The sequence below is a fragment of the Taudactylus pleione genome, unplaced genomic scaffold, assembly GCF_031769625.1.
Source record: "Taudactylus pleione unplaced genomic scaffold, aTauple2 ptg000399l, whole genome shotgun sequence".
NCBI lineage: Eukaryota > Metazoa > Chordata > Amphibia > Anura > Myobatrachidae > Taudactylus > Taudactylus pleione.
The window spans coordinates 4,108,942-4,135,431 of record NW_028284801.1 but is presented as its reverse complement, the minus strand read 5'-3'; the positions used below and the strand labels follow the sequence as shown (position 1 = coordinate 4,135,431).

General features: G+C 45.5%; 1 protein-coding gene across 1 annotated transcript in view; it reads left to right on the top strand.

Moving 5' to 3' along the window:
• The window catches only part of SIRT6 (sirtuin 6), a 45,956-nt gene extending 21,870 nt beyond the window's left edge, over positions 1 to 24,086 (top strand). Inside the window, exons 2-8 of the mRNA XM_088446467.1 lie at positions 19,143 to 19,270; positions 20,248 to 20,430; positions 20,618 to 20,677; positions 20,790 to 20,885; positions 21,095 to 21,175; positions 21,247 to 21,370; positions 22,940 to 24,086. Coding sequence (XP_088302593.1) covers positions 19,143 to 19,270; positions 20,248 to 20,430; positions 20,618 to 20,677; positions 20,790 to 20,885; positions 21,095 to 21,175; positions 21,247 to 21,370; positions 22,940 to 23,203 — 936 coding nt within the window. The 3' untranslated portion in view covers positions 23,204 to 24,086. The remainder of the gene's footprint in view (positions 1 to 19,142; positions 19,271 to 20,247; positions 20,431 to 20,617; positions 20,678 to 20,789; positions 20,886 to 21,094; positions 21,176 to 21,246; positions 21,371 to 22,939) is intronic.
• The last annotated feature ends 2,404 nt before the right edge of the window (positions 24,087 to 26,490 follow it).

Here is a 26,490-nt window from a genome sequence, read left to right as displayed (position 1 = left end):
CCAGGCAGGCTTCCAGTGGACCAGTCCCCCTGCGTACCTCTCCCCCTGCAAAGGACAGTGTTTGCAGCGCTATAGCCCTCCCAGACACTGAATCTGGGAGGTTGATTGTAGCGGAAGGTGCAGTGAGTAATACTTCTCTGCATGGTATGTGACTTTTTGCTAGTGCTGCTGTCTGTGCTTATTTTCTACTTACTGTCAGCTTTTTACCTATCCCTTTCCTTCTCCTACGGCCCGCAGGTGCGTGGGGGAGGGGTGTTCTTTCTGTGTACCTCACTTATATAAATCTACATATTTGTGAGGGCCGTCACATATTGCGCTGTGCTCCTCAGTACCATATTGTGGGCTGTTTGGGTTGCATACTTGGGAGTGCGTGGGTGTTATACGACTTACCTCGTTTCGGTGAGCCACTTTTTTTTTGCAAAAAAGTTCGTGTCATGTCTGATGAGGGGAATGAGCGTTCCGAGGCTCCTGTGTTGTTATCCTGCCGACGCTGTTCGGCAGGGGTTGATGGGGCAGATTTGTCTCCGGACGGTCTGTGCGGGCGGTGCCAGTTGGTACCTGGACCCTCTAAACCCCCGGTGGCGCAGGATCCTCTGTGGGCAATGTTTACGCAAGTGCTGGCGTCAATCGCGGACCGACTTGCGGTCCCGACTGCGGCCCCTTCTAGGGCGTTGCCCCAGCCTACCGTGCCCCGTTCCCCGGGTGTGACTAGTCTGGTGCAGTCTCCTCCCGGGTCTCAGACTGTGGGTCCTTATGCGGGTTTGCCGGTATACGTGCAATCCCCCACGGTGCCGCGGCAGTCGATGGTACCTTTTCAGGGGTATCCTCAGGCAGTACCCCCGCCTTGGGTGGACGTCCTCTCCAGCTCTGTTCAGAGTCTGGCGGCTTCGTCACCGGCTTTTCAACATATGTTGCGCAGTGATTTGCCCCCACGGGCGTCCAAGCGTTCCGTTCTGGCTTCACTGGCGGCTCAGTTCACGGACACGGACATGTCTTCGGATGACGGAGAGATCCATGAAGACTCTGACTCGGATGCCGGGGCCCAGGAGATGGAGGCTAAGTCTTACATTAATGTGCCGGCATTGGTTAGGGCGGTGCGGGCCATCCTTCACATTGAGGAGGATGTGCCCGCCCCCAGGTCAAAATACCCAAATTTTAAAAAGGCCAAGGTAGCTTCGACGGTTTTTCCCCTGTCCGATCAATTGACGGATCATATGGCAGGGGCCTGGCAGTTGCCCAGCAAGAGGTTCTAACCGCAGAAGCGGTTGGCTTCGAACTATCCGTTTCCGGAGGCTCATTGCAGGAAGTGGGAAACTCCTCCAGCGGTGGATTCCCACGTTACCCGCTTAATTAAAAGCGCTACGCTGCCTTTGCCGTCGATCTCCTCCCTGAAGGATCCCACGGACAGGAAGGTGGAGACTTGATTGAAGTCTATCTACTCTCTCTCGGGGGCGGTGGCCCGTCCGTCCATGGCCATCTCTTGGGTGGCTAAGGCCATCGAGAGCTGGGCCAATGCTTTGGAGGATACCTTTCCGGAAGATGCTCCGGAGATCCAGAGAGCGTTGATAGGTCAAATGAGGGATGCGGCTTCCTACATTATGGAAGCATCGTTAGACGCAAGCCTGCTAACCTCTCGGGTGTCGGCTGCAGCTGTGTCGGCGCGTCGGTCCTTGTGGCTGAGGTCTTGGAGAGCTGACGCTGACTCTTAAAAAGGGACTGGAGGCCTTACCTTTTAATGGGGAGTTGCTTTTTGGTCCAGACTTGGACAAAATTGTGGACACTCTGGCTAAGTCTAAATCAGCCTTCCTCCCTTCGGCTTCTGCTCCTACCAAGGTACGGAGCTCTGCTTTTCGGTCCTTTCGGGTTCAGGGCAAGGCAAAAGGTCAGTCCTTCCCGAGGCAGTCGACGACCAAGGCCGCTTCTAAGCCCAAGAAGCGGCCCTGGAGTGCCAGGCACCCTTCTTCCAAACAGGAAGATAAACCTTCTGCCTGATGGGACGGGCCTCCCTCTGGGGGACCCCAGAGTGGGAGGCCGACTTCTTCTATTTGCCCATGGCTGGCACAATACCACCACGGATGCCTTGGTTCGAGAAGTGGTCTCCCAGGGGTACGCCCTGTCTTTTCGGCACAGACCGCCCCACCAGTTTTTCTGCACGAGTCCTTCTCAGGATACGACCAAGACTTTACAGATTCAGGAAGCTATAGAGTCCTTGCTGACAGCAGGGGTCATTGTTCCCGTTCCTCAATTACAACGAGGGACGGGGTTCTATTCTTCTCTGTTTCTGGTGCGGAAACCCAATGGTTCTCATCGCCCTATCCTCAACTTGAAGTCTCTGAACAAATTCCTCAGAGTTCCCAAGTTCAGGATGGAAACGTTACGTTCCATCATTCTGGCGATGGAACCAGGGGATTACATGGTGTCCCTGGATATCCAGGACGCCTACCTCCATGTTCCGATAGCACCTTCGCACCAGCGGTATTTGAGGTTCGCTATCCTTCAACACCATTACCAGTTCCGGGCGCTACCCTTTGGTCTCTCCACGGCACCGAGGGTGTTCACGAAGATTATGGCGGTCATGGCCGCACATCTTCGGAACCAGAATGTACGGCTACTACCGTATCTGGACGACCTCCTGTTGCTGGCGAGTTCCCCGGAGGTACTGCTTCATCATCTCCACTTGACGGTCGCTTGCCTGCAAGCGCACGGGTGGCTGATAAATTGGAAAAAGTCCTCCCTGATTCCATCTCAGCGGATGGTTCATTTGGGAGCCCTGCTGGATTCTCGTCAGCAAAGGATCTTCCTGACCCCGGAGAAGGTCTACTCCCTGCAGCTGAGGATACACAGTTGCCTGAGCAGTTGACGCCTGTCGGTCCATTCGGCTATGAGGGTTTTGGGCTCCATGGTGTCAACATTCGACATGGTGGAATTTGCCCAGTTCCATTCCCGGCCTCTGCAGGGGCTGATTCTATCTGAATGGAACGGGTTACCTCACCGGATCCGCTCTCAGTTGCTGGTGTTGTCCCCGGAGGTTCGGCAGTCTTTGGCTTGGTGGCTTCAGACAGCTCATCTGGTCGAGGGGCGCCCCTTTTGGATCCCGGACTAGGTCCTGCTCACGACGGATGCCAGTCTTCGGGGTTGGGGGGCAGTGACCGGCTCGTTGTCACTTCAGGGTCTTTGGTCTGCGGAAGAAGCTCTTCTTCCCATCAACATTCTGGAACTGCGGGCGGTTTATCGGGCCCTGCAATCGTCCGGACCCGCTCTTTACGGACGGGCGGTTCAGGTGCAGTCCGACAATGCCACCACGGTGGCGTATATCAACCACCAAGGAGGAACTCGAAGTCGGGCAGCAATGTCGGAGGTGTCTCGCATCCTTGCTTGGGCGGAGTGTCACATTCCAGCGATCTCGGCAGTCTTCATTCCCGGAGTCCTCAATTGGGAGGCGGACTTCCTCAGCCGTCACGACGTGCATCCCGGGGAATGGTCGCTTCACCCAGAGGTGTTTCAGCTACTCGTGGACAGGTGGGGGCTGCCGGAGCTGGACTTGATGGCCTCCCGTCACAATCACAAGTTGCCCGTTTACGGGTCAAGGACAAGAGACGCAGGCGCCAGTCTGGTAGACGCGCTGTCGGTGAAATGGACGTTTTACCTGGTGTATCTGTTTCCTCCGATATCCTTACTTCCTCGGGTTCTGCGGAAATTTCAAGCAGGACGGCGGCACGCTCGTGCTGGTTGCTCCGGCGTGGCCGAGACGTCCTTGGTACTCCGATCTGAGGTGTCTCTCCATCGACGCTCCGTACCTTCTTCCTCAGCGTCGGGACCTGTTGTCTCAAGGGCCCTGCCTTTACCCGGATCTGGGTCGGCTGTCTTTGACGGCGTGGCTCTTGAGACAGCCGTCTTGAGGTCTAGGGGTTTCTCCAGTTCAGTCATTGGTACTATGCTTAGGGCACGCAAGCCTGCCTCCGCACGGATTTACCACAGGGTGTGGCGCACTTACTTTCAGTGGTGTGAATCCAGAAACTATGATCCTCAGGTGTTCCGGGTTTCCAGAATCTTGGAGTTCCTTCAATCAGGTTTGGACCTCGGCTTACGCCTGGCCTCTCTGAAGGTTCATGTGTCTGCTTTGTCCGTGTGGTTTCAGCGACGGATTGCTACACTACCAGATGTTCACACCATTTTCCAGGGTGTTCTCAGGATACAGCCTCCCTTCGTGCCTCCTGTGGCTCCTTGGGACTTGGCGGTGGTGCTAAGGGTCTTGCAGGGTCATCCTTTTGAAGATGAGGTGGTGGACCTCAAGTGGCTGACGTTCAAGACCGTTTTTCTCCTAGCAATTGCTTCTGCCAGGAGGGTGTCAGAGTTGGGGGTGCTTTCCTGTCGCCCCCCTTTTCTGATTTTTCATCAGGACAGAGCGGTGCTCCGCACTCGTCCGGAGTTTTTGCCCAAAGTGGTCTCGAAGTTCCACATTAATCAGGAACTTGTTGTGCCAGCTTTTCAGTCACCTGATCTTTCAGCTGGTGAGGCTTCCTTAGATGTAGTCCGGGCACTTAGAATCTATGTGGATCGGACTGCTTCGGTTAGGAAGTCGGATTCTTTGTTTGTCCTCTTCGGTTTTCACAAGAGGGGTTGGCCTGCCAACAAGCAAACGTTAGCCCGTTGGCTTCGTTCCGTTATTTGTGAGGCTTATGCACAGGAGGGTTTACCTGTGCCAGCCTCTGTTAAGGCTCATTCCACTCATTCTGTGGGTCCCTCTTGGGCTGCTAGACGTGGCGCCTCCGCTGTTCAGCTGTGTAAGGCGGCCACTTGGTCTTCAATTCAAACGTTTTTGAGGTTCTATGCGTTTGACACCTTCGCCTCTCAGGATGCATCCTTTGGGCGCCGGGTACTCCTTTCAGCACAGGAGCGTCCCCGCCCTTAGTTGAACTGCTTTGGGACATCCCCAAGGTCAACCCTGTGGACCCCCTATGGACCCTGAAGTAGAAAACAAGAGATATGGTAAGAACTTACCTTTGTTATCGCTGTTTCTACGAATTCCATAGGGTCCACAGGGTGCCCGCCCTGACGCACCTGGCTTCAAATGGGCTGTGTGGCTGGTCACCGGTTTTCCGTCTCCCATTTCTGTGAGTATGGTTTCTTGTGTGTTCCAGTCTTCCTTCTCTCTGTTTAGTCTCCTCCTCCGGCCTTAGCTGCTTACCAGCTGAGGTGCCTGTGGCCGGGGGCGGGGTATAGAGGAGGACGGACCCAAGTGCATCCTGGGAGCAGCAAAGCTTTAACTGCGTGGTGCCCATGGATCCAGATCCAGCTATACCCCCAAGGTCAACCCTGTGGACCCTATGGACTTCGTAGAAACAGAGATAACAAAGGTAAGTTCTTACCATATCTCTTGTTATTTGGTTGTCTCGCACATTCTAACGCCCCCTTGCGGGCTGTCTGGTGTATACAGATGCAGGTTAAACAGAATTCTGAAACAGTGCGCAATTAAACCACCACGCAGCACAGGTGTTGTGAAATAGGTGTACATATTCACTGAAATTATACGATAGAAAAGATTTTTTACAACAAGCAGGCGCTCAGTGGTTACCACATCACCTCAGTGGGATAATAAAAAATAAATAAACAATATTCACCGATAGTTCATAATTGTTTGGTACATACAGATCTCAATATCGTTTCTTTTCTGCAGATCTGCAAAGACAAATGTCTCCCCTGCTCTATATAGAGGTCAGTTTAGGGAAGACACACAAAAAAATAAATATAGTGTGATACCTTTTTTTTTTTTAAAAGGAATAGATTTCATACATCAGCACACTTACAATAGACAAAAAATATATCGGCATATAGAAATACTCCAATTAGGTGATTCGAGTTCAGAAGGAATAATCACCGCAGTCCCAGATTTAAATGTGGGCAGGCTGGGTCTGGTCTCCAGATACAAGATCCACCACATAGGTTCTTTCCGACCTTAATGGGTCTTTCATCAGAAGCGTGTTGTGCTCACATTCTCCCTTTATTAACCCTCAAATTCAGCTGCCGACATTTGCTGCTAATCGGCATCTTCCAATCAATGCGGCATGTACAGGGAAGCAGGATACAAAAACCGGAAGTGGCCGTGTATCCTCCAAATCCGCTCCCACACAAAAACTATACATTTAAAAAACGAACAACCAAAATTCCGGGAGTGATGCAACCATTTGCGTTCCATTCAGACCTGGAAGTAGTTGCATGTATTCAATCACTGTTTTCCCATAATATAAATTAAGTAAAATATAAATAACAATAGTCATAACAGATAAACAATCTCAAAAAAGTTCACTATTCTGTGTTCTTCTTTTTATATTTTTATGTCCACATTTTTGTCCATGAATTTAGTCTCCAGTTTAGCATAAATGTCCCAAATAGGTTCAAAGGAAAGTCCATAATAAAATGAAGAGCATAAAAAGTAAAATATAAAAACAGTATCAATAAAAACATACATATGAAAAATTACAAATATTTGTGCAAAACTGCAAACATTGTTTTGTGAATTTGTGTTGCAAACATCTGTGCAAAAATTTGAATATTTGTGCAAAGAATGTAGAGATAAAGATTATTCCAAAGAGTATATATAAGAGAGGTGCTGGTACATATAATAGGTGCAAAAAAACAGAAACGGAACTATACCAAGAAACACTTTAACTCAAATTCACTGTTTAATCCCCTGAGAACAAGGGTGCTCAATTGGTGGATCCACCTAATCTCTGCCAGTGATCTCTTATCGATATTTCTAGTACGCCATTTCGGCAGAATTGAATGCCCCCCCAAATTTTTAATTCGCATTAATTTGAATTATGATTTTTTTACTTAAAATGGGCTGTTACAGTATGTGTGTGTAAACCTTTACATATATTATATATACTGTATATTCTGCTAGTCTAGTTTTTAAATATATACTAGTTTTTCCCACAAAGAATAATCCACATGCACACTCCAAGTATATAACATTTTTAGAGTGGCAGTTAATAATTGCACTTAGCCCATTTGTGAATTTATCAACAGTGAAGTCTACCCTTTTGCGAGTGGCAGACTTCAGTGTTCTACACAGGTAGTTAGCTAACACCCCCCCAGAGGAAGGCCTAAAGGGCCGAAACGCGTTGGGACCCATACTCAATCTCCTGCATGATACTGAAATTTCCCTGAATTCCAAATCACGTGACCGCTACCTGCCCCTAGAGCGCGCTCTACCCGGAAGAACATAGGAGCCGGACGATCAGCGCTGCAGCGCAGAGGAGACTGTTCCACTCAGGACGAGAGATGGAGAGGAAGGCACAGCAGTAACGTGGCTCACCCCCCACCGGAAACACCGCAAAACCTGCTCTACCAACCATGGAGCTACACTCCAGGTGTGCCGCTTGTTGCGTCCCTGGAGAGAAACTCGGCGAAATCCAGACAGCCTGAAACAGAGACTCCAACATACAGGTACCCCCGCACTTGTGTTACCCCACACAGTGCGATCATCCTCTACATACACATCGCTTCACTTGTTGAAGAGGTGACTGAAAAGGATCAACTCAGGTTGGGACGCCACCTGTTGACTTCCTCTACTACATCAGCTTAACCACGTTACCAGTTTTACTTATCACGTGCATTGGGATTCACCTTCCATATTACTGTACCCATATTTTAGTTACCTCCATTGTGACTTTGACTAGCAACAGTATAACCTATTGTATTTTGTTGTGGTTTTTACTACATTAAATGCTGTGTACTTTCACTATCTCTAGTCCATAGTGTGTATGACACATCACTACGTCACATGGTATTACGCCCACTGTGTTGTACATATTACTCGAGAATCATTAGTCATATACTTCTATATATAAAGACTGGTTTTTCATGTATGGACTCCCCTATTATGGGGTCTTGTTTCAATAGGTTCCAATTCTTTCTGAATACCTTTTCTATACCTTTAAAACATTTACTTATATTGGCTTCTAAAAGCCCATTCTAAATTTTTTGTCCGATATTTTTTTTTTTTATTACTTTTAATTACTTTTAGTTTTCAATAACTCACTTCTTTCAATTGAGTGAATTTTCACTTTCTACATCAGGGTCCATAGGGTATCCACAGGATACCTTGGGGTATAGGCGATGGCGGCAGACATCCAGGCGCCACAGAGTTAAAAACTTCTCCATCCTCCCAGGATGCACTGAGGTCCCTCTCCTATACCCTGCCCCCGAGCCTCAGGCACTCATTTTTTTCTGTGCCTGGCCGAAGTCGGATGCACCGTACAGAGTGGGGGTCTGCAGGCCCCTGAAGTTCTTCAATGCAGCTGTGGCTGCACATCTAACGAGCAGACAACATGGACAGTCTGTACTGACGTCCATGTCGTCGCTTCTACACCCCGCTGGTACCAGAACGCCGGTACTGATCCGGGGATGCTGGTGGGTGACTGGGGTCACAGCTAGCGGTGGCCCCGGTTGCCCAGACTGTGGCATGATTTACGGGGTTTCAGGTAAGTGGCAAGGTCCCGTGGTGGGTCCCAGCCGAATAGCACAGTCCTTAGTCCCCAGGCAGGGGGCTCCCTGGGGACTGGCTGCAGTGTGGAACCAGGCTACTGATCCCTGCACTTTCCGCTACCCCCTGGGACTGAGGACTGGACAGAAACAGTAAATGTCCAGCATCCCAGGGGTTAAATGCATTCCAGGGGAGCGCGCTTTCCCTGCTAAGCAGCCTGCGCCTCCCCCGCTGCACACGGCCTCTCCACAAGGTGGTTAGGCATCTGCATGCGCTCCGCCCCCGGACCAGCCCTCCCTCTGCTCCTCGGTGGCCATTTTAATAGGTACAGTCGGACAACGCCACCACGGTGGCATACATAAACCGCCAAGGAGGGACTCTCATTCAGGCGGCTCTGACAGAGGTGTCCCGCATTCTAGTATGGGCGGAAAAGCATCTCACCGCAATATCAGCAGTGTTCTTACCAGGAGTTCTCCACTGGGAAGCAGACTTTCTCAGCAGTCAAGTAGTGTTCCCTCTAGCTCCGGCTTCAGGCAGGGCGCCGGAGCTAGAGAGGGCAATCTTGTGCGCACGCGCCCGAAAAGGGGGCGTGGTTATGAAAAGGGGCGTGTCTATAAGATGCGTCCCCTTTTCGTCATACTAGGGGGCGTGCCCGGCGCTTACGGACATGCCGGGCAGCCCCCAAGCGCTGCAGAAAGGGAGAATAGATGCCGGGCGCATGCGCCCGGCGTCTATTCTCTGGCGGTGACCAGGTCACCGCATGTTTGTCCACCCGCGGGACACTGCGTCCCGCGGGTGAGAACGGCTCCCGCAGGCTGTTAGTGCAGGGCACTTTTTGCCCTCCTCCTGGAGGGCAGGGTGTTTTTTGCCCTCCAGAAGGAGGGTAGGGCGCCGCGCCCCGCTAAAACAACCTAGCGGGAACGCTAGTCAAGACGTGCATCCAGGAGATTGGTCTATTCACCAGGAAGTGTGTCAACTACTGGTGAGGCCTTCCAGAGATAGATCTCCATGGCCTCACAACACGACAACAAACTGACGATGTTCGGGTCAAGAACAAGAGATGCAAAGGCTTGTCTAGTGGCTGCTCTGGTGGTCAAGTGGACCTTCCAGTATGCATACCTCTTCCCTCCGTTCTCCCTTCTTCCTCGAGTGATACCCAAATTCATGCAAGAAGGCGGCATGCTACTGCTGATTGATCCAGCGTGGCCCAGGCGGCACTGGTACACGGATCTTCAGGGTCTCTCAGTGGACACTCCGCTGTTGTTGCCTCAACGTCAGGACCTGCTGTCTCAGGGTCGTTGCCTTCATCCGGACCTGAGTCGGCTGTCTTTGACAGCGGGGCTATTGAGACTGCCCTCTTGAGGTCCAGAAGCTTCTCCAGCTCTGTGGTCAACACCATGCTGAGAGCTTGGAAGCCTTCATCTGCCAACAAAAGTCCAGGAATGATGATGTTCGTCCATGTAAGATGACGTTTTGCCTCTTTCTGAGTTCCGTTTTTTTGGAGGGAAAAATCCGAACTCAACGTGCAAACTCGAACCTATCTGAGACTGCACATCCCTAGTTTAGACCAGGGTCTTCGCCTAGCTTCCCTGAAGGTACAGGAGTCTGCAGTTTTAGAGTGGTTTCATCGTAGGATTGTTATGCTTCCTGATGTCCGCACCTTTATGCAAGGGGTGCTTCTTATTCAGCCTCCCTTTGTTCCACCTGTGGCACCATGGCATCTGGCTGTGGTCTTGAAGACTCTACAAGGACCGTCATTTGAACCACTGGGCTCAGTGGATTTGAAATGGCTACCCATTCAGACTGTATTCCTTCTGCCTATTGCTTCGGCCAGAAGGGTTTCAGAATTGGGAGCTCTCTCATGCAGACCTCCATTTCTAATTTTTCATAGACACAGGGCTGTGCTGCGTACTCGTCCTGGGTTTCTTCCAAAGGTGGTATCTAGTTTCCATATCAACGAGGAAATTATTGTACCATAGTTTACTTCACTGGACCTTTCGGTTGGTGAAGCCACCTTGGCTGTGGTGCGGGCTTTGAAAATCTATGTGGACCGCACTTCTGTCTATAGGAAGTAAGACTCTTTGTTTGTCCTTTATGGCTTCCATAAAAGAGGTTGGCCTGCCACTAAACAAACATTGGCAGGATGGATTCGACTGGCTATCTCTGAAGCTTTTGCTCACGAGGGCCTTCCTGTTCCATCTTCTGTTAAGGCTCATTCCACTAGGTCTGTGGGTCCTTTGAGGGCACCTCGATGTGGCGCCTCAGCTGTTCAGCTTTGCAAGGCAGCCACGTGGTCATCTGTCCATACTTTCGTACGGTATTATGCTTTTGATACCTACGACTCTCAGGATGCTTCCTTCGGGCGACGGATTCTCCTCTCAGCACAGGAGTGTCCCCACCCTTGAAGGATACTGCTTTGGGACATCCCCAAGGTATCCTGTGGATACCCTATGGACCCTGATGTAGAAAATGAGATATGGTAAGAACTTACCTTTTGTTATCTCTATTTCTACGAAGTCCATAGGGTTCCACAGGACTCCCACCCTGTCGCACCTGTACTGCAGATGGGCCGTGGTTCTGGTCACCGGTTTTTCCGTCTCCCTCTGGTGAGAATGTGATTCTTGTGTGTTCCAGACTTCTCTCTCTTTATCCTCCGGCCTATGGCTTGTGACGAAACTGAGTGCCTGATCCTCGGGGGCGGGGTATAGGAGAGGGACCCCAGTGCATCCTGGGAGGGTGGAGAAGTTTTTAACTTTGTGGTGCCTGGATGTCTGCCGCCATCGCCTATACCCCAAGGTATCCTGTGGAACCCTATGGACTTCGTAGAAATAGAGATAACAAAGGTAAGTTCTTACCATATCTCATATTTTTGCTCTTTTTAAAGTCTCCTTTTTATAACCTTTCACAAGAAAACGATTTGAGACTTCTTCCAATTGTTTCTCGCAAATATCGTTTTCTGCACAATTTCTCTTAATCCTAGAAAATTGGCCAAAAGGAATTCCCTCAAGCCAATTGGCATGGTGTTCACTAGAAAAATCAATAAAATTATTTGAGTCCGTAGGTTTTCTAAAAGTTTTGGTATGAACCTCTCCTTTGTTTATATAAATATTTAAATCTAAAAATGATACCTCATTTCTACTGAAAGAAAAAAATAAATTTCATTGAAAAGACATTAAAATTGAGGCTCTCACAAAATACTAGGAGACTCTTCGCTTCCTCTCCAAATAAAAAGCACATCATCAGTAAAACGCTACCAGGACACCAGGCCGGCGGTTCAAACCCCGACAGCGGAAGCCCAGCAGGGGTGAAGATCCAGATCGCTAATTAAGGTAAGTACCGCTTACCTAATTCCCTACCCTAACCCTCCCTTAGGGGTGCCTAACCCTAACCTTCCCCCCTAGTACCTAAACCCCCATCCCCGCAGCCTAAACCTAAGTCTCCCGGGGGGGGTGCCTAACCCTAAGTCCCCCCGGGAGCCCTAAAACCTAATCCCCCCCCCCCCCTTTGTTCGGTATGTCGGGCTCCCAGCGTAGGATTTCGACGCCTGTCATTAGTACCTTGCCGGGATTAGATAGTCGGGAAGCCGGCGGTCTGCATTTAGACTGTCGGCTTCCTGACTACATCCCCATGCAGCTACTTCCAGGTTTGAGTGGAACGCAAATGGTTGCGTCACTTTGGTTGTTCATATTTTAAATGTATAGTTGTTGTGTGGGAGCGGATTTGGAGGAAACACGGCCACTTCCGTTTTTTGTTAAGTACAGGTGGCCGTGTCACTTCCTGCTCTAGACTCCCCTGTACATGCCGCATTGATTGGAAGATGCTGATTAGCAGCAAATGTCGGCATCTGAATGTGAGGGGTTAATAAAGGGAGAATTATGTGAGCACAACCCGCTTCTGATGAAGTACCCATTAAGGTCGGAAACTCCTTAAGCGTAGCTCACGTTCATTTGACATTCCAGGGGAATTGCTAACAGAAGGACCTATGTGGTGGATCTTGTATCTGGAGACCAGACCCAGCCTGCCCACATTTAAATTTGGGACCGCGGTGATTATTCCTTCTGAACTCGCATCACCTAATTGGAGTAGTTCTATATGCTGATATATTTTTTGTCTATTGTAAGTGTGCTGATGTATTAAATCTATTCCTATGATGTATTAAATGTATCACACTATTTTTTTTTTTTTTTTTTTTGTCTTCCCTAAACTGAGCTCTATATAGAGCAGCGGAGACATTTGTCTTTGCAGATCTGCAGAAAAGAAACGATATTGGGATCTGCATGTACCATTAAGGTGTGCTTAAATCAGGATTCCCCTGTCAAAAAATGTATGTCTATAGGCGGATCTTGTCGTTTTGGTTTTTATGCCTACTCCTTTATAATGCAGGCCCACCATCATGATGATCTGCCTGCTCTCAGAGCTAAATGGGAGGTCAATTTAGGCGTACTACAGGATGAATCATGGCAGGATGCATTGGGATATCTACGATTAGCTACCACTTGAATTCGCTTCCAACAAATTCAGTTATTTCTGTTATACCATATTTATCTAACCCCTGACCACCTGTTCAAGTTTGGGGGGCATTCAGATTCATATTGCCCTATTTGCAATGCCCCCTTTGCCACCTTTTGGCATTTGCTTTGGGAATGCCCTTGGATTATGTAATTCTGGGACAAAAGAGTTATCTCCTCTACAGGAGTCCCACAAGCTGTTCTTACTCCTATTGTATGTATGTTTGGAAATATAGATGAATACTTGCTTGATGGATAACCTCGTCCGTATGTACTGAATGTCTGTAAGGTTGATTAGGGGTGCATGCAAATTATATTGGGAAGTTTATGTAAATTGTTTTTTCAATGTGCTGGGCTCTCCCCCAGCGTGACTAAAAACGGGGATGTGACACAAGGTCATGCTCTTGCGAATGTCATACCAAAGGCGTGCGCACAAAAATGGGATGTGGTCTTGTGACAGCTAGGCCACTACCCATTTTTGCATGCGCTCCTACGGCGCGTGCATGTTATAGGCTCTTGCCCTTAACTACAGATATTTTTTGCCTCTGACTGGTTGGCCACCCCTGGCGTAGCGCAACGTTGGTGGTCAGCAGCGTCATTGGTTGACTGCAGCATAACATTGGTGGTCAGCAGTGTATGGTAGAATAGGGGTAGCAATAAACATATGCACATCACTACATTGGTGGTCAGCAGCAGTACACAAAGAATAGAGGGGTGCTGGCATGGACATTACATACCGGTGCATAGATTGGATCCTGATAGAATATCCCATGATGCTGATTCAGATCACTCAGCTGATGCTGATTCATATCGCTCCGACGATCCTGGCAGAAAATGGAGGAGGGGCGTGTCCAGGGATTGCCTCTTAGGTGACGTCCACATTGGCTAGGTTGGAACAACATATTACTTGTCGTTTGGTAAAGCATAAACACTACACGATTTGCTGTAAGTTGTTGACGAGATTGTCAGGTTGAGCTGCATGTAGGGACGACATGAAGGTGCGAGGGACGACGTCGCGTACACACTTGACAATTTGAACGATTTGTTGTTCAGATCCATCGGAATCGGGCAAATTGTTAAAATACAGAGTAATAAATAATGTAGTACGCCAATTATGGTTGAGGCTGCTCCCAAGAGAAATTTACAGCTACAAACACAACATCTAATTTAATTGGAGCACCAATGCAAGGCTGAGGTGGCTATACTGTGCATTTGCATTTGGAGCAGCTGATATATTATTTTGCCGGCCTTTGCACTCCACATCAAGGCTGAGGTGGCCAAATTGTGCATCTGCTTTGGAGCAGGTGAAAAAGAACTTTGCTGGCTACTGCATCTTATTTTGCTCACAACCAAGATACAGCAGTGACGGAACAGCTGCCCTAATTGTATCTTACGGCGGCCAGCCGCAAGTGGCACGTCTCTGGACTTATGTGAGTACCCTTTAGCACTGACGAGTGCGGGGAATGTAAGTTTACACAGAGCTGAGGGCATTACGGACGGACATTACGAAGTGGAGCTGCAGTCAGGTCATTTCTTCTGTCCTATGTGACCAGGAGCACATCAGCAAGTCATTATACATCTTCCCAAGCTCCCATTTACACGTTCTGGGCCAACGCAAGTACCAGTGACATTTGTAGGTTTGCTGGAATATTTTTTCTAGTGATACATTTACATCAAGTCAGCTGCTCTAATTAACCATATTAAATTGGATATTCATCCGTGTGAGTTGATTTTGCACAGTTATTGCTGAAAAATATAATGTCCATATTTGTCCTTTTGATTGAAGGCTTTTTTAACCTTTATATTCTACATGTTATATAATTATTAATGGATATTAAATTTATTTGTACAAAAACTATGAGTTGTATTTAGCTTTTTAGTATTGGCACTCCAATTAAATTAGAAATTGTCCAAATAATCGCGTGTACACAGCTTTAGATAGTGTTCCCACTAGACCATGGGTATGGAGTCCTGAAAAGGGGGTGTGGCCGCCCAGTGAGGGGGCATGTTCTTGTGACACTCCCCCAATTTGTCACACTTGGGGGTGTGTCCAGCACTTACGGAGGTGCTGTGCTTCCTCCAAGCTCTCCCCTCGGGATGAATAGATGCCGTGCGTATGCATGCTGCGTCTATTCTCCCGGCGGAGATTTTGTCACCACAACTTTTCTCACCTGCAGGACACTGCGACATGCAGGTGGGGAAGGCACAGGGCAGGCTGTTTTAGTGGGGTGCCACTAAAAGGGCAGGACACATTTTGCCGCTTAAAAATCGGGCAGTGCGCGGCGACCCGGTTAAACAGTCTAACGGGAACACTAATAGATGTGTTCACATGGCTGCTTGAGTTTATCTCTGACCATAGTTTTACCTTCTCTATTTTTTCTAGTTTCCTCTTTTTAGCTGCCTCATTACGCTACTTCTTAGCTTGTTTTTGATTTCTTTTTTTTTTTTTTTGTCTTGTTTTTTGATTTTGCTGATGCAATGGCGAAAAACCTTTTTTTTTTTTTTTTTCTTTTTTTTTCTTTTGCTTTGGTTAGCCTAGGCATATGCAGGTGGTCATTCCATACTCTCTCTGAAATGTTTAATTGACTGGGTGCCACCATCTGATGCAAAGTGGTGATCATGCTTTGTTAAAATGTGTGAGAACAGGTGGATATATAGGTAGTCAGCATTTGGGGGAGGTAATGGGGAATGGCTAGAGAAACGCAGGCGTATCTGGACCGTTTAAACACTGTTTTCTGGGTGTGCATAAATTAGATACTGCGTTCTTGTTCTCAGCAGGAGAGACCAATGCGTGTTTGAAGACCCACTGTATCTGCGACAGGTCTGACCTACTCAGCAAGGCTGATGGCAGCCTGATCTGCATTCAATGTTTCCGTTTATGTGCATGTGCGGCGGATATGAGATGCTTTCAGTCGGCGTCTCTATGCACTGGATGACGGGTAGTCATCAGCATATTTTCGCAGTTGCGATCCATGAGAGATTGCGATTGCATTTTTGTACAAACGTACATCATGTCCTGTGTTTCTTAATTTCACTTAAGAAACTGGCTCTAGGTCACCTTAGTAGTGAATATTGAGACATAAAAACACAGAGTAAATAATGATGAATTACAGAATAGTTTGTTTATATATTCTTTGTTCTTTTTAGGTGGTGATAAGTATTGTTATAATAGTGTTAGGTTTGTAATGTTCCAGGTATTTCTATTTAGGGTGAATCGTCCAGTGAATGAACAATTGGGGAAATTCTCATATTTAAAAGGGATGATGTATGTAGAATATACAACATTACAGCTATTTTGAGACCTGCCATCATTTATTACGATGTATACTTTTTTAAATAAATTTTTGGTTTAACGATTGAATGAGTATTTCGTATTTTAAATCTAAAAAACAGGAGCAGTGTAGAAATTACCAGTGAGACACAATGCTAGCAAATGAACAGACAAGTCCAGTAAATTAATGACTTAAGGGGCCTATTCATTTGCCTACTTTCTGCATGATGCGACCAAAACCAGGAGGTTTTGGTCGGATCATGCAGAAAGTCTGCAAGTGGATAGCCGGCAAGGACCAGCAATGCGGGTGCACGCTGGGTCCTTGCCGACCCCGACTATCTATCGAACATGCTCGTCATGTTCCACATGTTAATAGATAGGGAGGTTGGGCTCCTGCACTGAAGACGTTTAGTGAATGTCTTTCAGTGCAGTGCCCGCACCTCAGCGAAATGAAAGTCTGAACGCTGGACGTTTAGACTTTCATGTCGTTAAATGGATAGGCCCCTTTACACTAACTTAAAATTGTGTACTAAAATGTAAGATTACTATATTAAATCTGAAAATGTTCATTCACTGGCTGATTCACCCTACTCCCTAACAGGTATTCTGCAGTATAATTATTGTTGTGACACTAAAGTTATTAATATCTGTTTCTGGGTACATGCACTGGCTTGAGCGTTGCAGAGTTTACTACAAGTTAAGTTATTGGCTGCCTGATAGGGTTCCCGCCGCTGGTGTGTGCATTGACTGTACTATGAGATTGGTGACTTTTCTGTGGTACCAGGTCTGATTTACAATCCTGTGGATACGGTGTATTATTCTGCACCATTTATTATGTGACTACTGTAGATCCTCAAGCTATGCGCCAGGGCATATTTGTAGCTGTGTGAACAGTGCTTTTTTTTGCATTTCATAGCTGGAACCAGTTCCAGATTTCTGGTTTGTGTACCAGCGTGGACATCACAGTGTGAGCGCACAGTTCCTGATTTGCGGTTTGACGCATCGCCCGAGCGCACCATTCAAGCCTACTATATATGTGCTGTTTGTAGTTTATGAATGGAGTGTTATACCTCTGCCTGTGTCCACATCATATTTAAATATTCCTATATATGAGGTTATTTTATTACTTTGTGATGCTGGGACGATAAGTGCCGCTATACATCTCCCCCTCTGGTCTGTATCTCAGCAGTTTGTTGCATCAGCTGAGTGCTTAGAAGCATCACAGCAGAGAGACACATCCTAGACAGGAAAGAGGAGCTGCATAGTTTTTGACAGGGGCAGGGTGCTAGAATGAACACTATCCTGCTTGATCAATGCGTTCCAGGCTGAAACACAGATTGTTTGGTACTATAAATAGAAAGGCCTGTGATACATTGCTGTAATCTCTGCGTGTACTGTCATTTTGCTGTTATGCTGCTTTTTTGTGGCCTTGACAAAGATTCTGCGACTTTTGACTATTGGTTTCTTGTATGAACCTTGAATATTAAAGCATTTGAATTTTAATTAATTTCAGTGAGTGCCCTATTTTCCCTTTAATGGATTCATTCTTTATATTTGGGTTATTGGTTGGTGGTCCCTGGAGGTGTACCCAGCAGCTGGTTTTAATATGATGATGAGAGTGTAGAACTTGGGTTTATGAAACTTCTCTTTTAAGTGGTGGGAGAGCAATCTGGACATTTATGACCTAGTTCTAAAAGAAGAAAACTGGGGTTACTCTTAATAACCGACCAAACCGTAATAAGAAAAATTCCAAAATATCCCTAACTGACCATACACATTTCACCCAGAAACCTTTTGTAATGTGAAGAATATGAAAATGTATTAGCCATTTTTGGTAGTTGTTGGAGCCCCACACCTGCAGCCAGTTTGGTCATATATATTGTAATGTCTATATTATTGGGTGATTCCTCCATCGCCACCACCCAATAATATAGACAACATTACAATATACATGGCCAAGCTTGCTGCAGGTGTAGGGCATAACATACATGGGAACATACATAAGGGGGAATTCTGAGTTTGGGAGCAAAACAAAAAAAAGCAAGTTAACATCGCACACTCTTTAAAAATTAGATCTAGAATGTGAGAGATTTAGATCAGAGAGGGGCATGTCCGAACACAAATCTAAATCACAGCGTAAAAATAAAGCTGCCTAGTATTTGTGGGCTATATGCAAATGCAGCCACTATTTGCCCTGTATGCAAAGACAATAAATGGTTTGTGCCCCTTACTGCTTTGCCAAATGGTTTGTCCAGGTGCAAAGATACTTTTTTTTGCTTTGCTCCTACCTCTTCATCAGCCCCATAGCACTGTTCATTCCCAAACCCGAGACACTACATACACATTTCATTTACTACATATTAAGTTATTAAAACAAAAACCTACATACAGTGGGGACACTTATATAAACTGTTCCTCATGTCATGTTACAGTAGACAATTCAATTTGTTAATGATTGTTTTTTAGAATATATTCAAACCTGGTGGGTTGCTATGGGTTACAGTACCTGTAAATCCAAATTAATTGATAATGTTGCTGGTAAAGGGATTATCCATATTTGGTCAGCCCTCCCTCTCTTAATGTACTTGTCTCTCAGTGTTAGAAATGGAGGGACAAAGTTTATAAGCCTCCTAGATTGCACAGAGGCAAGCAACTCGCCACTTAGGAGGGCTCAATTGGTCTAGTCCTAATCAGAAGAGCAGCAAACAAGAACTCTGCATACAGCTGCAGGTAATGGTACAGGCCTTGTGAGACCTTCACACCCCCTGTTCTCTTACGTAGGGGCCAGTTGCATAATGACAGGCTTGTCAGAAAGTGGCATCTTCACTTTATTCATTCCTTTCTTATGTGTTTTTAAAACTTTCCTATTTTCTAGGTCTATGATTCACCAGATGAGTTACATCGGAAGGTGGAGGAACTTGCTGACATGGTCCGGAAAGCCTCATATGTTGTGTTTCATACGGGAGCTGGAATCAGCACTTCCTGCGGGATCCCTGATTTTAGGTTTGTGCTTACCTTTTGCAATTGTACATTATACAGTCAACAAGGTACTGACCCATCTGTGACATATGTGAAAGTGTTGATGCTGATATACTTGATTTTCCATAACAGCTGGAAAAGCCACTAGTGCCTAAGGGTAGGTACACATCAGAACAACATACAAAAGATGCGATGGTTGTTCCAATTTCACTTCATCCCAGAACACACGATATAGAGCGTACACACTATGCAATCTTCTGATCGGCAGCATGATATATCATGTTGGAGCATTGTGTCCAAGTAATCTTTTCTTCTGTAGACACTATGCAATCACTGTGTAGATCACTGGCAGTTCAGGTGATGCCGTCAGAGAAAGGCTTGGACCAGTACATCTTCCTGGCTTCTGGTTGCGCATACGCACTGCACGATGTGCACCACATAATTCATGACCTCTTCCCATCTGACGTACAGTGTGCCGGACATGAAGATGCGTAAACGCGCAATTAAGAGTATACATTATGCAATGTGAAAGACTTATCATTCCAATTTGCCTCAAAACGTATTGTCCAATAAAGCGCCTTAAGCCTTTGTCCTTAATCATCATATGATATATACATACAGATTCCCATGTCCACTGCAGAAACTTAACCCATGTTGATCACTTCCAGTGTCCACTTCTAACATGTATTTTATTCAGTCCCCATTTCTCCAAACCATTGCACTTCATGTCTACAGCCATCTAATTAAATGACCACATCTCACATATCTCATTCAGTCCCAAAATCCCACTTAGTGCCCACAACCCATACCCACATCTCATATTGAAATACCGAGTCTGAAATTTCATTGTTGAGGGGTCTAGCAAAACTAAAACGTGCAGCCAAAGGTCATACATCATTTGCTTTGTTGAGGTAGGAGCAACACCCCCCCCCCCCCCCTCCACACACACACACACACACACACACACACGTTGCATGCTAATTGTATTTGTTTTGATTCAGGGGTCCTAATGGTGTATGGACATTGGAGGAAAGGGGTCTAAATCCCAAATTTGATACTACGTTTGAAACTGCTTGTCCTTCCGCAACCCACATGGCACTCCTACAGCTGCAGAATGTGGGCATTTTGAAGTTTTTGATAAGTCAAAATGTGGATGGGTTACATGTAAGATCTGGATTTCCCAGGTATGTTACTAATACTTTTTACTTAATCTCTCTTCTATAGGGTGGTTACCCACTAGCCTTAACATTCATGCTTTTACTGGTGGGATAGATTCTATTGACCCCATTGATTGTGGTTGTTTGTGACCAGAGCTGATGGGTCACCCACTTCTCAGACCCTACTGATTTACATTTTTATTTTCTTTTGCAGGGAACATCTTTCAGAGCTACATGGAAACATGTTTGTTGAAGAATGTAGCAAATGTGGCAAGTGAGTATCCCATAATGTGTTTCTATCTGGTGGAATAGGACACACTTTCTGTTTTATTACCAGACTTTGTTTGACAGTTATGTTCATTTTAAATTTTGTTGTGGTCTCACAGACAATATGTTAGAGATTTCGTTGTGGGAACAATGGGACTGAAACCTACTGGCAGACTCTGTGATGTTCCCAAACTAAGGGGCTTACGAGCATGCAGGTAAAAAGAGAATCTGTGCTTTTGTGATCTGAATGCAAACTATTTATTCCTCTGCTGTAAATGCCACAAATCTAGTCTGGAGTTATTTCAAACACTTAGAAGAGAAATGAAAATCATTAAGAAAACCTTGTACTAATATATTTATAGCTTACAAACACCTACCTTTGTGCTTCTGAGATGGTAAAAGTAAGACTTAATAAATGTTTCAGGGGGAAACTGAAAGACACCATACTGGATTGGGAGGACTCTCTACCTGATAGAGACTTGAATCTAGCTGATGAAGCCAGCAGGTACCTGGTGATCTTGTTTTCAGCATCCCATATGTACATTACTTCAGGTTTTTAGTTTACTCTCTTTGTAGAAAAGCAGATCTGTCCATCACGCTTGGAACGTCCCTTCAGATTAAACCCAGCGGGAATCTTCCTCTTCTGACAAAACGCAAAGGAGGAAAACTGGTCATAATAAACCTGCAGGCAACCAAACATGTGAGTTTCTAAGCATTCAGGTTTAGAAGTCCCTGCTTGTGCACATCTAGATCCCTTTTACAATGGGAAAATGTGCAGATAGGTATTTACCGGGGTCTTTAATTTATTCCCTTATTTTTCTAGTGGTAAATTTCTGTATGGCATTTTCTTCTCTAGGCAGTGGCAATAAAATCTGTGCTGCTATTGCAACATTGCTAGTGTCTAGATTTTGAGGGCAAGCATTAGTCTAGCCATTTATGGTATACATTTATTTAGTTGGTATTCCTTGCCCACATTAAAGAATGGTTTATCTATGGCTGTCTTAGACAAATGAGCTGCATTGTCTCCCTCTCGTTCTCAGGCTTCATTTATCTAGGTAGATGAACATGCTTCAAATCACTTTTCTTGTATCCTACTACTTCTGCTGCACATTTAAATGGGAAATAATATGGCTGTCATTACCTGTTCTTGTTCTAGACTAGACTAAAATGAAAGATGGGTCCTACTAGCTGACAGTAGAACTGGTGGGGATGCAGTCAATGTCGACCGCCGGCTTCCTGACTGTATAATCCCGGCAGGGGTCTAATGACAGGTGTCGAAATCGCGACGCCTGTCATTTTACCTACGCCGGGAGCCCGACGCCCGGCATACCGATCGAAGATAATCCGGGCGCAGACAGCCGCAGGGGGGCGGGGAGGTTATGTTAGGGGCTCCCAGGGGGGACATGGGGCTAGGCACCCCCCTGGAAGGGTTAGGGTTAGGAACCCCTGGGGGGAGGTTATGGTTAGGCACCCCCCGGGAGACTTAGGTTTAGGTTGCGGGGAAGGGGAGTTAGGTTTAGGCACTTACGGGGGGGGTTAGGCACTTGGGCAGGGGGGGGGTTAGGGTTATTTGGTTAGGGTAGTAATAATTTAAATACTTACCTGTCAGGATTTTCATTGCCGGACCTCCAGCGTCGGGATTTGAACCCCCAGACGCATTTTTCGTGGCGCTCCCAAATGGTGAATAAGTTTAGCATGTACTGAATATTCAAGTTCAGGAACAACTTTTATTTTTATCTTTTGCATGTGTTTTACGCAGATTTCAAGTAGCAACAATTGTGTCGGCCATTTCTTGCAGTGACTTGGTGTGGTGGGTGGCAATCTGCTACAGTGTTACACTGCTGGCATTAGCTGGCTGGACTGGTTTCTCTCTGCACTGTTGCATTCACAGCTTGCATTTTAAATACTGACATTTGAAGCTTCTTTCGCAGTGGTAGAAGATTCCCTTTATTAAAAGTCTTTATAATGAATTTCTAATAAACTAAAATGTGACTAGCTATACTTATACAATGATAAGATTTCTGTAGGTCATCATTTTACGTACAAACCAATTTTCCAACTCTGATGTTCTGCAATATTTACTATTGTTGTTTTTTTTAGATGTTAAGTGTTTAGTTTTTTTTTATTAAGCATCTAGATTTCTAGCGGTTGCTTCTAGACTTGTAGGTACAATTTTGACTCTTTTAATTCATACAGTTTTCCAATTCAGATAGGGAGCAGGTTGCTACTTGTATATTTACTTCACAAAAAAGTTCTGTTTCTTTTTTAGGATCGTTATGCTGACTTGCGTATTCACGGATATGTAGATGATGTTATGACAAAACTCATGCAGCTTCTGGATCTAAAGATTCCTGTGTGGACTGGCCTTCCAATTAACATAGAGCCAAGTAAGCCGGTCATTAAATCTGAGACTACTCCCTACTACAGCAGAGGTCTGGATTCTTCACAGTATCAAAACGAGAAGAGGGAGTGTTGCACTGAGGAGAAGCCCCATCTGCCAAAGCGTACAAAAGTCGAAACCACTGTTGCATGAATGTGTATCTTCATTTGCACTCCTGCTGGATTTTTAAAGAAAAAAAACTAATGCACACCCCAGGTGTGTGAACTGTGGGCAGAGTGTTTGTAAACTGCAACAAAGTTGAGTGATCACAGGGATTGCCTTGTTTAACGTTTGGAACTCACTGCTGTGTGGATTTTGGCTCTATTGTGAGATGACATTCCATTTTAAAAGGACCACTTAATCCTACAAGTTACAATGTATGGAAAAACAGATATTCACTGTGTATATGTAAAGGTGTCAGTACTAGAATGCAATTGAGATTAGTGAGTCCTTAGGGGAGTAACCCTTTTTCAATACGAAAACTGTTTAAAGAACATTCAAAATCTAAAAAGGTTGACAAAGGACAGTGGTTACACAGAATAATGCCCAATATGATAGTTTCTATACCAAAACAGGATTTATTTTAGCAAATTGAGATTTAATGCACTCCATTTTCTCTCTTGTTGGGTATTCTGTTTCTGTGAAGGTGTTTTAGGATTCGTCATGTTGATATTACCGGTAAGTGCAAGAAAGTACTTTGTGTTTAGTATATTTGGCAAGGCAACTAGGTGCTGAGGAGTATTGTGACTCCCTTCTAATAAACATTATCAATAATAAAAATTACTTGAATTTAATCTTTTCACTGACATGTGTACAGGTTTTGTACCTCAGGTAGAAATACACCATGTCATGCTTTGTCTGTTTTACCATAAAAATTTCATTTTATAATCCACTGTAACAAAATGTATTTAGTTTTTTTTTTTTTTTTTAACATGCAAGGATTCTTTTTCTTAATTTTGGAAATTCGTTAAAATTACCCCCCTCCTCCTCCTCCACACGCGTGTTCTTCCCTTATCAGCTTTCAATTAAAGTAAATCAGTCCAAATATTCTACCCCCGTGTTTATTTTTCTCTGCAACCTTCATTGTTTATAGGGATATCAGTTATGTGTACTTTACCATAAATTTGGCCAAGTTGCCACAAAAAGGCTGTACAATTTAACTTTCTGTGTATGGGAGTGGTTTTGATTTTTGTTGTTGTAACATACTGTAACGCAAGAGTTGCTGTTTGAAAACTGCTCATGGGAATGTCAGACCATTGCATACTGCAGGGCAGGACAGATGTGTACTAGCGCACTAAGACAGAAGGGAGTGGTGAGAAAAAGCGAGCTGCCGTATGGGATTACTGACTCTATCCCTAGGTCATAAACAGAAGAAATAGATATAATACCCTCAGCTGAGCGCACTATATGTTCTAGTTGTGAACAGATGATAAAGTGGTAGCAATGTTATATAGTTTAACTGCACATATGTGGTAAAATAGCTGCAGCATGGGGTAGTTGATTATATCCTTAGATCATAAACAGAAGAAAATAAGATACTGCACTCAGTTGGTGCTATTGTATGTTCTGTTGTGAACAGGTATTACAGTGGTAGCAATAATCTATAGTGGAAAGGCACATATGTGATACAGTACATAAATCTGAAGATGGAACGTATAATACTGATAATTGAATATACCGGACCATTGATACAAAAACCTATGTCAAATAGTAAATGTATTATGCAGTCATGCAGAAATTCCTCCAAATCAAATAGTATAATGGTAAAAAGAAATAGTATTTATTTGGAGGTGTGCTAAGCCAGAAAGAACCAGAAAAACTGCACATGCAATTTGTAATTAGTGTCTGTTGCACCATCATGAGAATAAAGGGGGCTGGTTGGTGGGAAAACCGGAATCAAGTACCGATGGAATGGTGGGCTGGAGTAATAATGTCCAGGATCAGGATAATGTATGATATAAATAAATGCGTGTAGTCTGAAATATTAGGTACTAGCCGGGGTGATTGTAAGCTCTTGGATGGGATGCCCGGGATGGTCTTCTCGGGGCTTAGGAGTACGGTGTGATCTGCTGGGGAGAGGCTGTCTCCTGACAGAGCGTGTGTCACTGTCCGGCGCGGGTGTCGGAAGCTGCCTGAGTGAACAAGCAGCCACCGGCAGCGTGCACTGGAGCGAACGCTGCTGTCTAAAGTGGAGATGTCACAGCAGCACTGCTCGCTAAAGCAGTGTGCCGCATGTCTCCTGGTGACGGGACTTGCATCAACCAACTGAAAATATGTGGAGTCATATAAGTCACAATAGCAAATAAATCAATTGAATTGAATGTCTCTTAGTTCCTTAGTAATGATCATCATATCCAGTTTAGGTATCTTGATGTATTCCACAGATCTTTTGAAAATATCAATCAAATATGTAGTATATACTGCAGGTAATTCGTAATAATCCTGTAGATCAGTCTAACTTTTTTGTCCTCCTCAGAATAATGTATACAGTAGTTGAAGTCCCTAGAGGGCAATGAAATAAGGCAAAGTCTTATATAAGTGCTCACCTGCTGATTTGTTCTATCTCCTGACGGCGTCTTGCCGTAATCTGGCTGCAAGAGCCTTGGAAGTATGAAGCAGTGACTGCCTAGACTTCGCCGCTGGTGAACTCCCAATTCTAAATATGTCTTTCTGTACAAGGGCTGCAACAGCCTACGGAGTGTAAAGCGGCGCCAGCCTATTTTCCGCTGGATCAATGTCTGACAGTGCGGCACAGCTACAATGTATCAGCCGCAGTAATTCAAAGGCAGTAGTCACACGAGCGGCCTGGCAGTGGTCTGGATAATCAGAAGATTTAGCGGCTTGGCGTCTGTGCCGAATGAAGTAAGCTGGGGATCCTACTGACGCGTTTCGCCCCTATATGCAAGGGGGGCTTTTTCAAAGAGTACCGATCACCTCCTCCAGCTATCTTTTAAAGCCATAAAATTTGAATTGATTGGTCATTTAATTGAATGATTGATTTAACTCAGGTGTGCTTTGCTTTTCCATTTAACATTGAAATCTACACAAACATGATATCTAAATAATGTTAAAGGATTAATAACATCTAAATATACATATACTTAAATAGAATGTAGAAACAATAGTTGCTGACAACTTGAAATAAGGCAAAGTCTTAGACCAAATCAGCGGGTGAGCACTTATATATCTCCTGACGGCGTCTTCCCATAATCTGGCTGCAAGAGCCTTGGAAGTATGGAGCAGTGACTGCCTAGACTTTGCCACCGGTGAACTCCGAATCCTAAAGATGTCCTGCTGTACTAGGCCTGCAACAGCCTACGGAGTGTAAAGCGGCGCCAGCCTATGTTCCGCTGGATCAATGTCTGACAGTGCGGCACAGCTACAATGTATATGCCGCAGTAATTCAAAGGCAGTAGTCACATGAGCGGCTTGGCAGTGCT